We start from the raw sequence: 14,725 nt of genomic DNA, 5'->3' as shown, positions 1-14,725 counted from the left end.
ATGCTGGTATTTAGTAGGACTATTATTTTCTGAAAATATTTAGCCATATCAAGCATGTGTGTGCATCCTTATTTAGCTCATTCAACATTTTATACTCGTTAACTTCCACCATCGCACTGTGCTTCCTTCAAACGGAGTTTCTGGGTAGTGAAGCGATAGCAGGGGTCTCCAGGAAATGTCCCTGCGGTCCAATACATACATGAGGAGTGTACTGCCGGGGTCCATTAACAAAAGCTCCTAAATAAAACATACAGTTTTGATTGGGAAAATATTACTCAGGAAAGTGTTTTCAATAAATGAAAAATAATGAGCCTGACAGGACTGTAGCCAATGTGCTGTTTGTATCCTGATCGCTCATTATGACAGTGCCTTCTGCTGGAATTCTTTCCTTTTATTTTTATTTAAGCAGCTCCCGAGTGGCTGGAGTGAGCATTCTGGTTCTTTCTTTAAAATATCATAACTCTGCAAAGGAATGGGCTAGAGACTTGACATACTTGGGAATTTATGACCAGGTCTGATATAGCCTAACTATAATTCAAATTGTGTATTTTCCATGAATCAAAAATAATAAATAAATAACCTTTTAACCTATGCTAGTCATGATAATTATATATTTTGTGGGCTTGTTGAGAAAATAAATAACTTATTATGCCTTGACATTTTTACAATTTGATAGGTTTAAATTCTTAAAACAATAACGATAAAATCTATAATTCTTAATTATTGGTTTCAATTTTTCTACTGAGCACAGCCCAGAAATCTCAAATTCACTGATTTTCTTTTTACGTGTGCGCCGTTTTTACGACAGTCCTCTGACACGGCAGTAAACAAATCGCTTTACGGCACATGTGTGAGCAGTGTTGTTAGCTGCGGAGCTGTGTTAAACAACCCAGTTATTTTTCCTCAAACTTACTCAATTTTTGGGATATATATTTTGCTGTCTAGTAAAATGGATGTCGGTGAGCTCCTAAATTACCAGGTGAGTGTTTTTTTCCGTGGAGAAAAGCATGATATATGCATGCGTTGTCAAGTCTCATTCATAAATAGCTAGCCAATAAGTTAGCAGCCGCTGTTCAGTAGTTGATTCATAAAGGAGCGTTTACACGTTTTCCGGCGTAAATGTATTTAAAGTAGATAGTTATCATGTTGTATGGGGGAATGTTCTCGGCTCGCAATGATAATGCTTCGCTCATTGAACACTTCAACGCAGATGAGATTTTTTTTTTTTTTTTTTAGCTTAAATTGAAAGTGCACATACATTTTTCTTGTTGAAAGACAATCGTTGCGTGTTGAATTTAGCATTGAGATTGTATTCTATGCTGCAAATATCAGTGCACCTAAAAAAAAACAATTGGTTGTGCTATTTAATAACTGTATAATACAGTAAGAGTTTGTGTCGAGTAGTGCCTTAAACACAGTATTGATTGCTACAACACGTTAAACCAGTCGTGGAAAAACCTTTTTGGGTTTGCAAGCAGCTTTTAATGATCGCATGGCCCGGGATCTATGTTTTATTACACACTCAAGTGGAGTAAATGTCTTATTATTCACTAAAAATGAAAATATTGGTGATATAAAAAAAACAAAAACATAAACACTAAATGAGTAAATTACATAAAATTGGATAAATGTTGCTGATATAAGATATGTGTTATTTATTTGCAAAATATTATTTATCTGGGAGGCAGGATAGCTACTGTAATCTACTGGTTGATCGTGTCTGCTTTTTTTTTTTTTTTTTTTCAGGCAATTTACTTCTGTCTGCTTAACATATCTTGACAAGGAAGCATGGAGCCTGCTTGGTGAAATGGAAAACATAAGGGGGAGAGCAGGGAGGGTTGGGCCACATTAGACATTTCTTAGCTTTACTGCCCAGGGTTTCAACATTGTAGCATGATACTAGGTATGCAGTATGCACACTCGAGAACCATGTGTAGAGACCTGCAAATTATGAGGCTTTAATATTCAACAGAAACAGAATAAATAGCAAATTACAATTGCTTGTCAGAGCGCTCCACGTGACTGGGGAGGGTTGGGACAGTCCAAGGGGAGCGTTGGGCCAATATTCTGAGGGATTGACCCACTAGCATTTATCTATGACAGGATGATATCTCATAGAATTATTATTGTTACTTTGGTAAAGGTTACAGTATTGAAGCATGAAACGGGTCCTTTACATACATAGAAAGCTGTATATATGAACCCATAAACTGTAGTGTTGGTCATTAATGAACTTGACCGTGAAAACCACTAAGATCTACAGGAGACATGAGAGATGGGTCACACCTGCCAGGACCTCCTACAGATAAAGGAGAGCAACAGTCTCTGGATTAACATGTTCTAATAAGGTCTTCCTTGTCTGTTTTTGCTCCCCGGTCAGACATGACATGATGTTTTCATCTCCATCCAAAAAACACATGTCAGTGATTAACATCCTACTTGGTCTTTAGATTATGACCATTAATCCTGGAAATGATGAGAAATGAAAGTTCTTCAGTGTGAAAGCTGACTCTCACTAGACAACCAAAAGTGTACCAAAGTTGGTATGTTTTAGTTTTTTTGCTCAGGTTTATTCACCTTTCAGGCAGCTGCCGTCTAGCATCCATTAAGATGGTGACATCACACTCTATTACCATGACCTCTCAGTTTAGCCTGGTTTCTCTTATTAGCTCGAAAACACTGAGTGGCCCAACACTCCCGATGGCCCCACCCTCCCCGCTCTCCCATACCGATTAAAAAATAAATAAAAAGCTCACTCATGTTCCTTCCTGGGCTCTGTACTTGACCTATAGTCACGTGTTACTGAAATATCCTGACAGCTAGAGTAGTGTTAAGCAGGAAAAGAAAAATCCACTTTGCCTGAACAAAAGGATTTATACAGAGTGAAGACAAAAGAAGATTTTTGTAAACACCATGTTTTCTCGGAAAGAAATGTATAATACCTGCTATCCACTTTCACCAAAGGATCCCTGTTCCTGACCCACTGCACTTGGTGTAGACACAATGTCACATAATTAATGAAACTGCACTAATATATTTCGAGTTGTATTCTGTCATTTGATGCAATCAAATCTCAACATGTTGTAACCTTACCCATTATCTGCTATATCACCCGTCATTGAGTGATATTTGACTGCCCAGTGGAGGTGGAAAAACACTACATATTTTGACCATTTATTACGAGTGTTACCTGTTTATGAATGTGTCTTTTTTGAATCAGCCTGACAGAGGAGCAAAGCGACCCAGGAACCAGGGTGGCGGAGGAGATGATGAAATCAGGGTGAAGCACCAGAGGACTCGAGATCTGCACAGACACAGAGAACAAATGGAGGCTGAGGAGGAGGATGACGGCACTAGTGGAGACAGGAACAGGATCTTGGAGAAACTAATGGACCAGGATGAAGACGATCCAGAGGTGAGTAAATGTCCATGTCTTATGCCAACATAGAGCTCAAATATATAGTGGTGGCCTAGGGGTAAGAAAAAACGAGTATTGCCCTAAATTACAATCACCAACGATACAGGGAGATATAGATCAGGGTTTCCCGCAGCACTGTCCTGTTTAGGCGGCCACCGTAACTAACTACTTCTTCTTAAAAAAAAAAAAAAATCATTTAATATTTATTTTGTTAGTAAATAATTCTTCAATGTAGTAAACAGAGTCTGGGATTACACTGCCATTGGTGTCTTTATTGGGTTGTTCGGTAATGCGTTTTAAAACGGAGCAGGCCTATTATCTTTTTTTTACCCCACCCGCAGCCCTATCAGTGTCAAGAGCCACTCAAAGCAAAGCGCTGTACCATTCTATAATGCCATTTCCTAACCTGTCATTATCTTTCCTGCTCTCTGCAGGCTTTTTACCCAGCAGGAGGTCAAACGCACTTTCTCTGCTCTGGTAATAAGTAGGCGACTGCTGTGTAGACGGGCTATAATGTGTCCTTTAGGGTGGACTTCATGCAACAAGCAATGTATTTAATATATACATAAAAGTTATATGACTTACTGAAATTATGTTCCAGAAAAGTTCACATAAGATCTCCAATATAAATAGAAAAGATCAAAAAGACCAGCAGATAGATTTTTAGAAATGTTATTAATCACAGATGACTTCTTTAACTTTGTCAGTTTGGTTTAACGTTTGTTAAGATGTTTTCACACGTGTTTTCTAAATTTAAGTTACATTATCATGTAACTGTGTGTGTTTACTTAACTAAATTCCTTTGTAACTTTTTCTTCTCCCTTTGTCTGGTTCAATCAAACAGGCTGAGCCAGTGGACGAGAGTTCAGTGAAGAAAATGATCCTGACCTTTGAGAAGAGGTCCTACAAAAACCAGGAGCTGAGGATTAAGTTTCCGGACAACCCAGAGAAGTATTGGCCATTAACCATTCCCCAAGCTCTCTTAGTCCACCAGGGTCACACACTTAAACTTTCTGTCCATTTCTGCCGTATAATTACAGGAGCACTGTGTGACCTTAAAATAAGAGCTTTAAAAGCAGTCTAATGGTTTCCTGGCTTAAAGTGGGAGAATGCTGCAACTTGCTGGTTGCTGCACTCTTTGTGTGGACCTTTGCTAATAAATTATTATGGCAGATGTTCAACATAAAGCAGATGTAAAGAAAATCTATATTGTTTTGTTTGCTTGCTACAGTATTAGATATGCTTATGTTTGATGATTTTTTTTAATAGTACGTTGCAGAAGTGGTCTGTAACAAAGTCAACAAAGTGCTGTTTAAGGATCTTAACTTTACTCGAGTTGCATTTGTGATGAGAACTGACTCCTCTACTCCACTACATTTGAAAGATACATTTAAAACTTTCTACTCCACAACAGTATTCACACTCCTGCTGCCTTCATGTGCTCTCGTAATTATGGTAAATACCACTTACTTGCTGAGTAGAACATTTCACATGAACGCCACCTCATCTCGTATTTTCCACTGGTAAACTGGGAGATAATTTTGATGCCCAAGTTCCAGAGATGAGATAACCTTTGACCTTTCAACACAACAGAGTGCAGCGATAATATTTTTTTTTAAACCTTTTTAGCTGATTGTTACCTACATTATGCATTTAGCTATTTACTTACTCAATTTTAATCTTAGTATTTTTTCACTTATTGTCATGTAAAAAAAAAAAACTCCAAACTTTAGATGATTTACCGATCAAAGCAGATACAACGTAGCAGTAGGTCAGCGGATTTATTTCTTTGTCTTTTTGTGTGTGTGTTTTTTTTATGTTTTACTTTGCTGCAACACATTATTATTCAGGCATTTAAATAAATGATAAAATCCTATAATATAATCAATCCATCTATTATTAATGGAGTGTGTTTCTCCCAAATGAACTCTCGGATGAAAAGCATTTATTGTTACTTACAAATATTGATACTGTTAGAATAATGTTTAGTGTTGTGGAGACCACATCCCCTTTATACCCACTGTTGGTCACAATTTTTGAGACCACTTTGTATTCTTTGCCCAGATTCATGGAGTCTGAGCTGGATCTGAACGACATTATCCAGGAGATGCATGTGATTGCCACGATGCCAGACCTGTACCATCTGCTGGTCGAGCTGAATTCTGTCCACTCCCTGCTGGGCCTGCTCAGCCATGAAAACACTGATATCCTTTCCTTCCTCTAGTAGAATTCATAGCCTTTTCTTTTACACATATTTCTATCTTGTATATTGTACATAATTAATATTAGCTTGACTATGTTTCGGCTTAATAACCACTGAAAACGTGTAACCGTTAATGCCCCGTCAGAAGCTTGTGTTAGTCCTTGACCTTCTTCACATGTGGCCATAGCCGTTGTGGACCTGCTGCAGGAGCTGACGGATATAGACACCCTCCACGAGAGTGAGGAGGGCGCAGAGGTGCTCATCGATGCCCTGGTGAGTTCCGTGCTTGCATCTTGTTTGTTGCACTTTTGGGAACGAATACTGACCCTATCAAGTCTCAAGTTACCAAGGCCCACTCAATAAAGATGGCCGCATTTGTTTGGCATTTTCAAAAATTGACACATTTGCAAAATCCACCTCTCTTCTTTTTCATTGTGTGGTTGCTCTCCCAGTGTGTCACATAGGCCTTTCTGATTCACTGATTTCAAATGCCCAGTTGTGTTTGCTGACATTTCGAGCAACACAGACAAAGGTCAGACTGCAATGATGTGGAGATATACCTATTTTAGAGGAAGGAACAGCTTTCTTTCTCGCTGCTGACAGTTTGATGTCTGATCATAAAGTTTGTGCTTCCAGTTCGAGAGCTGATGAGAAACGTGGTCATGGTTAAAGACAGCGAGCACTTTTAAAGTTGAAAATCAAGTATTTAAGTTTCTACCATCCCCTGATTTTGTTGTTTTTTCTGTTTGTTCTCTCAAGGTGAACAAAACCTCTCCAAATCGATGAACATCCTCTTTTGTTGCTAGTTTCCGTTGAGTTCCTCCTTGGTTACCCTGGAGCTCGAGAGCCTTCGACTCGAGCAGAGGTCATGTAGTAAATAAAAACAAGGCAGTACAAAAACAAGACTGAGCGGGTGATAAATGCTGAGAGAGAGGGTGGTGCTTGGAGGTTGATGAAAAGTGGCTGCTCTTAGAGACCACTTGTACAGCGGGCCACACGCTCCAGTACGTTTTATCTGGTTTAGGAGCATTCACAAGAAACAGGCTGAGAAAGGCAAGCTGCTGTCTTGTCCTTGGAGTTGTTTACGGCCTTAATCACCAAAACACAGACACTCGCACTTTGTTATGCTAAACATGCAAGTGGATGTGGTGTTTTTCACGCATGGCAGTCAAACCTGGATATCAGGCAAAAGGAAGAGATGCAGAATTAGAACGAGTTTGCCGGACATTTTTCGGATTCTGTTCTGTCATTTAACCTGGACACTATATGAATATCAGGTTTACTCCATTACTACTTTGTCTTTCAATGTGACAAAGTGTCTCTCTTGCCCAATATTCAATACAATGTTTCACTTTTAAATGCGTTCTCGTGAGCAGCTGTTCCTGGTGGCCATGCTCTAAGGCAGCGAGGCCGGGCTGAATCCATTTGTCTCTGCAGTGTGCTGTAATGCTTCCAGCCGTCAGTCCCTGTTGCCAGAAGGCCAGGTGGTCTCCTTGATAAGATGAATCAAATGATCCGGGACGCTCTCTTTGTGCCTCATAAATCTGCGCCGACGGTCCGACTGTTCTCTCATCTGTAATGAGACTTTTATCCCGACAACCAGCTCACAGCCACCTCTGTTAGGTTAAGAGAGTCCAATCTCCCCTTGACGGATAACACTCTGACTTGTCCCGTGCCAAACATGGACACTTACAAGAGAAACGGCTTTGAATTTGTTTCATACAAAGCTCATGGTCGGATGGTCGATGTATTGGCTTTGGGTGAATGGTAGAGATGTATGTAGTCGAGTGTCAATTTTTAGGGTCCAAGTCACCATCAAGGCCTCATGGTTCAAAACTAGTCCTCGTCTTCTATTTGCAAGTGTAATTTCTAAATGTGCATGGTCTCGTAAATGATTTGGAAACCTCGTCTAAGTCCGGGGCTTGAGGGCTACATCTCTTGCGAATGAGGAGTAAAGAAAAGAAATGGTGAGAAGGGATCATACAGGAGTCAAATGGACTTTACTTGCTTGTTTTCAATTTTCTGTTTTTTTTAAACAGCACACCTATTTTAATTTCTGCTCTTTGCTTGATTTGAAAATCCAGCACCTCTTACGCTACGTTGCTTGCTCGAGGAGGGGCAATAATTGTACTCTAATTGCCGAAATCAAAAAACTTGATTGTTTACTTCGATAAAGCACACTCTTCAGTTCTGTAGACTCTCATTTGGCCTTATTTTTGTTCTCCCTCTGGATATCCAAAGTTTCCTTTTGTTCTGGCTCCTCCGCTTTGCCACAGTGAAAAAAACAGAGGCAGCAGAATGCCATGAATGATACCACATTACTGCGGTCCATTTATCTATCACGTGGACTCTCAGTTTACAACAGCTACACTTTACACATAGATTTGTATTGAATAGTTTTCACTGTATTTAATATTTTCACAGACTTGTTTGTAGGATGGACCAGTTTTCCTTCACCTCTGTCGACAAGTCAGTTTCATCCCAACCATGATTTAAAATTTCATTTCTTTGTGTCTGCAGTTGGAAGGTCAGGTGGTGGCCCTTCTGGTGCAGAATATGGAGCGGCTGGATGAGTCTGTGAAGGAGGAGGCAGACGGTGTCTACAACACATTATGTAAGCTCAATATTGTTGCGGAAACTACCATTGATATTCTTACCAAAATGGCAAAAATAGCTTGTCATCTGAATGCTGTTTACTTGTATGACACTGGGCCAAAAATTGCCACTGAGCAAACACGACTTATTCTCCTGAAACAAGGCAGTGTCTGGAATACGAACAGGAGGGAACAATGGCTGACAGAGCTGTCCAAAGTCGTTGAAGTACAGCCGAGTCACACAGATGAGAAGTTGGCGCGCAGCGTTCAAACATGCATCTCGTTTTGAACGGAGTCCCAGTCCACTGAGCTGGACAACAAAGGCTCAGCCACGAGTGAAAAATGGCCCCATCAGTGCTCGACAATCAACAGTGGAGTCGCATTGTGAACTATCCAAATGGAAGAGGCAAAGGAACCTTTTATTTAATATTTGAAACAGAAGAAGCTGATAAAAAAGAAGACGGAAAATGAATAAAGTTGCTCCTAATAATTGGTCTCAATCCGCGCACCATTAAGCTGTCAATTACCCAGGAATTTTCCATTGTAGTAGAGGTTTTCAATCAAAACGGCCTCCACTCAAACAAAGCGGTCTAAATGTTAACTTGAACCAATGAAGAAGAAATGTTTTTGGGTGAAAGAAGTTGGTGGCTCAATGTAGCTCAACACAGCTATAATATATACTTTTTTATCAATATATTTATTACCTGGTTTCACTAATTCACTACGTTCTTCATCTTTTCTTCCCTTTCAAAAATATATAAGAATTGCAGCATTGAACAAACTTTAAATGTACCCGACTCTCAAGGTCTGCCCAAGGGCAAAGTTGATCCTAAAGAAGAGTTCTCTGTATTGTAGCTATCCTTTGTGACTCCACTGAGCTGATTTTTCATTTTTATTGCCAGATTGAGGCTGGGCACCAGGAGGGCTCTGTAGGTGTGTGCTTATTCACAGAGAGCTCGGCGCATTCCTTATTCAACCGTTTGAGTTTGAGAGCGTTATCGAGGGAGCTCTCCAGGGCTGAATAAGCCTTTTGTGCTGTTCTGCTCCTGCTCTGAGCTGCTGTCTGGTGCTCCCAGTGACGCGCCGATAAAGGCCTTCCCTCACCACCACTCCTCTCCCGATTTCCTCCCTCAGCCTCGCTCCAGATGTCACTCCTTTGTTTTAAACTGTCATTTTTTTTTTTTTCAACAAGTTTCGCTTCAGTTCCTTTTTCGATTTCCCAGAAGTTTGTCAGGTGGTTTGTGTTCTGTTTTGACAGGAATACCACGAGGACCTTTTCGACCGTGAAAAGTGTAGCTGGGTATGGGGAATGAATTAACCTTGATGAAAGCAACTAAGAAAAACAAATGAATCATGATGAACTGAAGTTTTGGTATCAACTTCAGTAACACACATTAAAAAAAAAGCAATCTTAGTGGAGGTGCAGTCCTGTGAACCTGCCGCTGTATTACATGTGTAAAAATAACTTTTGTTGTTTTTTTCCCCTACAGCAATTGTTGAAAACATGGCAGAGTTCAGACCAGGCCTGTGCACAGAGGCAGCTCAGCAGGGACTCATGCAGTGGCTACTCAAAAGAATCAAGGTGAGACTCCGAGCTACACTTCCTATACAAGACCGACTGCTGAGGTGAACTGGTCAAGGGGGCATTTGATAGAAATAACAGGAAACTAGAGGCCTTTGTAACTTGTGCTTAAAAAAACTGGATTATTTAGATATTCATTTATAAGGCCAGAATGTTCAATGTCTATAACTACATTGATATTACCAGTGGCGAAACATCTGCTACAAAAGAGTCTCTTAAACACTGTCGTCCAAGTACGACAGGTGGCACATTGACTTCTAGTGGTGCATGGGGCTCTCTGCTAGTCTAGTAAAGCTCACAAGAGCTTAAAGCTGTGCAGATATTTTGGTTGATCTTTATTGCGGTGTTTAGATCCTGCGCGCTCTTTAGATTTGTGGATGTGCACGTCTGCTCCAGTTATTTACTTCTATATTGAACCTAGTTGTTGTAGATGTAGTGGTTCTCGAAAGTCAGTTTCTTGTTGTGGACTTTGTGTGGTTCACACAGTGTGAAGTGGTTCACTGCACATTTTAACATGTCCAGGCCGAAATATGCTTAATACATTTCAGAGCATGTTTGTGGAAGGACTGCACTACAAGCTTTTCAGTTTGCTAATCGTAACCCTTGAAATTGTAATTTCAATTCAACTGGTTAATTAATGGTTCAATCCTAATATAGAATTAGTAAATTTATTTATGTAGCTGAAGACGTGAGAATATATTGCCATTGTGTGATTTCTGCCACCGTCCGTCTACTTGGCTTCTCTGACTGGTTGAACACATGGTTATGAAATGTATTTGAATATTTTCCTGTATACTGTGTTAAATCAATCGCACACATGCGCATAGCGTATTGTGACTTACACTGGACTCTTAATAGACGCCAGTTTATATTTGTGGTAATTGGAACTTGTTCTGTCCTTTTTCCCCAGGCCAAGATGCCATTTGACGCTAACAAGCTGTACTGCAGTGAAATCCTGGCCATCCTGCTACAAAACAATGATGGTAAATGTGCTTTTGGCTGCCCATTTAACACTTTGGGGCCTATTCCTCAGACCAATATTTTCTTAATTTCATCCCTGTGTATATCACGTCCTGTTCCTTTGGTATATACAATACTTTGCCTTGTTATTATTACCTATTGGTTATTTTGAACATCTCCTCCACTGTTTCCTTGACTTTTTCTATGGTGGATGCCTGAATAAAGCTTGTAAATTTTTAACAAAGTGTCAGGGATATCATGTCCTTGGATAAACCCTCATTAATGCTATAAGCAGTATTGGTATTCAGTGAAGGAGCCTCGTTTCATTTTGCATTCATGTTGGTGCTTTTTACTGCACTGCCTCTATATTTCCACACATACAGAAATATAGAAGCAGTGCAGTATCATCATGTTTTATGTATACTGCAAAAACAGCATCCATAACATTTTAGTGATTTTGTATTGTATGATGTAGCAGTATGTATTACTACACAAATACCACTTCCGGCTAGTGAAGAACTCGTTCCTTTCCTCAATATTGTCTGGATGAACAGTTAAAGTTACCTTGTGAAGCTTTATTCAAAAAATGCCCATAAAATGTGGCTTGTTTTCTAGTAAAAAAAACAGTAAAGTTCATTCATTTCATTTTTTTCATTTATTTATTTATTTAATATGGACATAGCAATTACATTGGACGAACCAGATGCATTGTTTAAAGTGTTATAGCACATGTGCTAATTTTCAACACCTGTCCATAGGGGGCTTTTAGGTTTCAAAGATAAAACACATTATTAAACACAGTTACAATAAAACAGATTATTAAACTAGATAAGGTACATTTTACACATGTGAACACTTTGAGCTTTGAGAAGCCAACTCACTTGATTAAAGCCATGGTTATGTTGGCTTGGCTTTGAACCCTTAGGCAAAGCCAACAAACCATTTATAATTATCGGTAAGCAAATGTCCAAGCAAATTTCTATGTGCATTTGGCAAATGTATGGAGTATAGGCCCGATACATTTCCCACAAATTATAGTAAGCTTAAACCATACATCAATTATTTATGACCACGATTATGTCGGTGACTGTAATATTACAATCCATACTAAGGACCTTTTAAAGGACAAGCATCACAACTTGTTTGAATGTTGCCTTTGGGTGTCCAAAAAAGCCTTGCGTAACCTCTATTCCTCTTTGGTCTGCATGAAATACTATATTATCAAGAAGGTTTATGCAGTGTCCTCATCTCCCCTCATTTTCTGCTTCTACAGAGGTCCCTTAAGACCAATGCGTTTGCGACTGTTAAACTCATCTTACTTTGTGTTTTTCTACATTTCTTCCATCATTTCTTCTCCTAATGTCCCCTCTGCAGTCTCCACTGCTCTGTAAATGGCTGATATTTTGGCAGCCGTCTCCACTGAATCTCCCTGTTGTCCTGTTATTCCGTTTTTATAGCTCACGCTCCTCCTCTGCTTCTTGTCTTGTCTCAAACCAGACACCAGAGAGCTGCTGGGGGAGATGGACGGCATCGATGTGCTGCTGCAGCAACTGTCTGTAAGTCCTTGTGTGGCTCAGACATTCTGGCTATTTATAGTTATATACCACTTTTCTTCTATTCAGGCACTGGCTTTCAGACACTGGTTAAAGATATTGGGCCTGATCTTTCGACTGGCGCAAGGACAGCGTTGGTCGAGGCGAGGCTGGGGTGGGGGGGGGGGGGGGGGGGGTTGGGGATATGTGGTACAAGCAGTGATAACTTCAATGAGTGCTTGCTACATTCCCTTCACTCGATCTTCTCTTACATTAACATCACATGGAACCTCGCACGTGTTATTAAGCTTTTGCAGGACAAATTACAAACCATTTCTCCAACTGTGAGTTAAACACTGTCCATGTTCCGAGAGCGAGAGAGAATATGCGGATGTTACGATAAAGGGAGAAAGAGGACAGGGGAGTGGGAGGGGCTTATTTTACCTTACTCAGAAGATCGCAAAAGGAAACTACTTTTTTCTTCTTTTTGTTTCAGCTATTTTAGATCATATAGCATTTTCTAACCAAGGAAATGTAAGGTAGTGATGAAGATGTCCTTTGTCATCATTACCAAATACCTGGAAAAAGCATAATACCCCCTCTTTAACAAATAGTATGACACAATACCTAGGGCTATTTCTTAACCGCACTGTGTTTGTTTAGGTGTTTAAACGTCATAACCCGTCCACAGCAGAGGAGCAGGAGATGATGGAGAACCTCTTTGATGCTTTATGCTCATGTCTGATGTTGGCCAATAACAGAGACCGCTTCCTCAAAGGGGAGGGGCTTCAGCTTATGAACCTTATGCTCAGGTGAGGACTGTTTCAACTGCAGCATTCACTATGTCTACTTCTCCTTATTCTTTACTGACTGAAAAGTTCCACTGGGTTCAAATTCAATATTTACAGTGGGAACCACATATTTACATACACTTTATATATATATTTCTCACTGTCTGACATGAAACCAGAATTAACTTTTACTTTTTTAGGTCAATTAGAATTAGAGAAGTTATTTGGTACTTGCTAAATGCCAGAACAATGAGAGATATAATGTTTTTGCTTTTTACAAAACCAAATGTTTATACATTTCAATAATATTTGGTATTGCCTTTAAACTCTATATCTTGGGTCAAACATTATGGATTTCCTTCCACCAGCTTCTCACAATAGATGGGAGGAATTTTGGTCCGTTCCTCCAAACAAAAGTGGTGTAGCTGAGCCAAATTTGTAGGCCACTTTGCATGCACATGCTTTTTCAGCTCTGCCCATACATTTTCAACTGGATTGAGATCAGGACTTAGTGATGACCACTTCAAAACATTAAGCCCCTTTGTTACCAGTTTGGCAGTATGCTTAGAGAATTGTCCTTTTTTAAGACCCATCTGCGCCCAAGCTTTAACTTCCTGGCTGATGTCATGCGATGTTGCTTCAAAATTTCCACATAGTGTTCTTTCCTGATGATGTCATCTATTTTGTGAAGTGCGCCAGTCCCATCAAAACAACCCCACAGCATGATGCTGCCATCCCCGTATTTGAAAGTGAATAAAGGAGCCATATGCCCCAATAAAGCGGCCTCTGCTGTCACAAATCAACACTGACATGTTTTACAGTTTAAGCATCACACACACAGGATTATCGACAAAACATTTTAAATAATCAATAATAATAATAACTAGAAATGCAATGGCTGTGCCATTGCGATTGACTGCGGAATTGCGGGAAGCGAATGCAGAAATTGCATAAACTGTTCAAATTGCATAAATTGCTTAATTTGCATAATCGTATTTGCATAAACTGGTACAATGCATAAAATGTCATGTTGCATAAACTGTATAAACTGCAAAAAGTGGTAAAATGCATGAATGGGTTAATTTGCATAAATTATGTAAATTGCATAAACTCTTTAAAATGCATAAATCCTAAATGGCATAAACTCTTAAGTTGCATAAACGCTTTAAAATGCATTAACTGGTTAAATCCCATAAAGTGGTTACTTTGCATAAATTATTAATGTTGCATAAACTGCAGTCAATCAATAAAGAACATGAAAACCAATAATTGACTGCGGAAGAATTCCGCAGTCAATCAATTATCAAAAATATCGTTGGTGCATAACGACATCGGCCAATCCAAATCCCCCAAAATCTGGATCGGCCATAGAAAAAAAAAAAACAATCGACCTCGAGTTTGAAACCCCGGCTCCCGCCGGTGCATGCTGGCATTGTGTCCTTGGTAAAGACACTTCATCCACCTTGCCTCCAGTGTTTTCTTCATGTAAAGACCATTTAGTCAGAGTTGATTCTAGTATCAGACCGCTACATGTTGAAATTTTAATCAAAAGAGCTCTGAAAACTGTCTTTCATGTGCTGCTACACGTTCGAATGACCACTTGAATGCACAGCAAGTCAGATGCCTGGTTTTCCTTCACAAAACA

At 39.6% G+C, this 14,725-nt stretch overlaps 1 protein-coding gene across 1 annotated transcript in view; it reads left to right on the top strand.

The window, feature by feature from the left end:
• The first annotated feature begins 841 nt into the window (after window positions 1-841).
• ctnnbl1 (catenin, beta like 1) overlaps window positions 842-14,725 on the top strand; it is a 45,301-nt gene continuing 31,417 nt past the window's right edge. The window contains 11 exon segments of the mRNA XM_079557669.1: window positions 842-979; window positions 3,221-3,415; window positions 4,263-4,369; window positions 5,483-5,633; window positions 5,635-5,641; window positions 5,809-5,894; window positions 8,142-8,235; window positions 9,706-9,797; window positions 10,708-10,780; window positions 12,255-12,313; window positions 12,953-13,101. Of these exon segments, the coding sequence (XP_079413795.1) occupies window positions 950-979; window positions 3,221-3,415; window positions 4,263-4,369; window positions 5,483-5,633; window positions 5,635-5,641; window positions 5,809-5,894; window positions 8,142-8,235; window positions 9,706-9,797; window positions 10,708-10,780; window positions 12,255-12,313; window positions 12,953-13,101 (1,043 nt within the window). The 5' untranslated portion in view covers window positions 842-949.

The sequence above is a fragment of the Gobius niger genome (genome assembly GCF_951799975.1).
Source record: "Gobius niger genome assembly, chromosome: 6".
Taxonomy (NCBI): Eukaryota; Metazoa; Chordata; class Actinopteri; order Gobiiformes; family Gobiidae; genus Gobius; species Gobius niger.
This window is presented reverse-complemented; position numbering and strand designations above follow the sequence as displayed.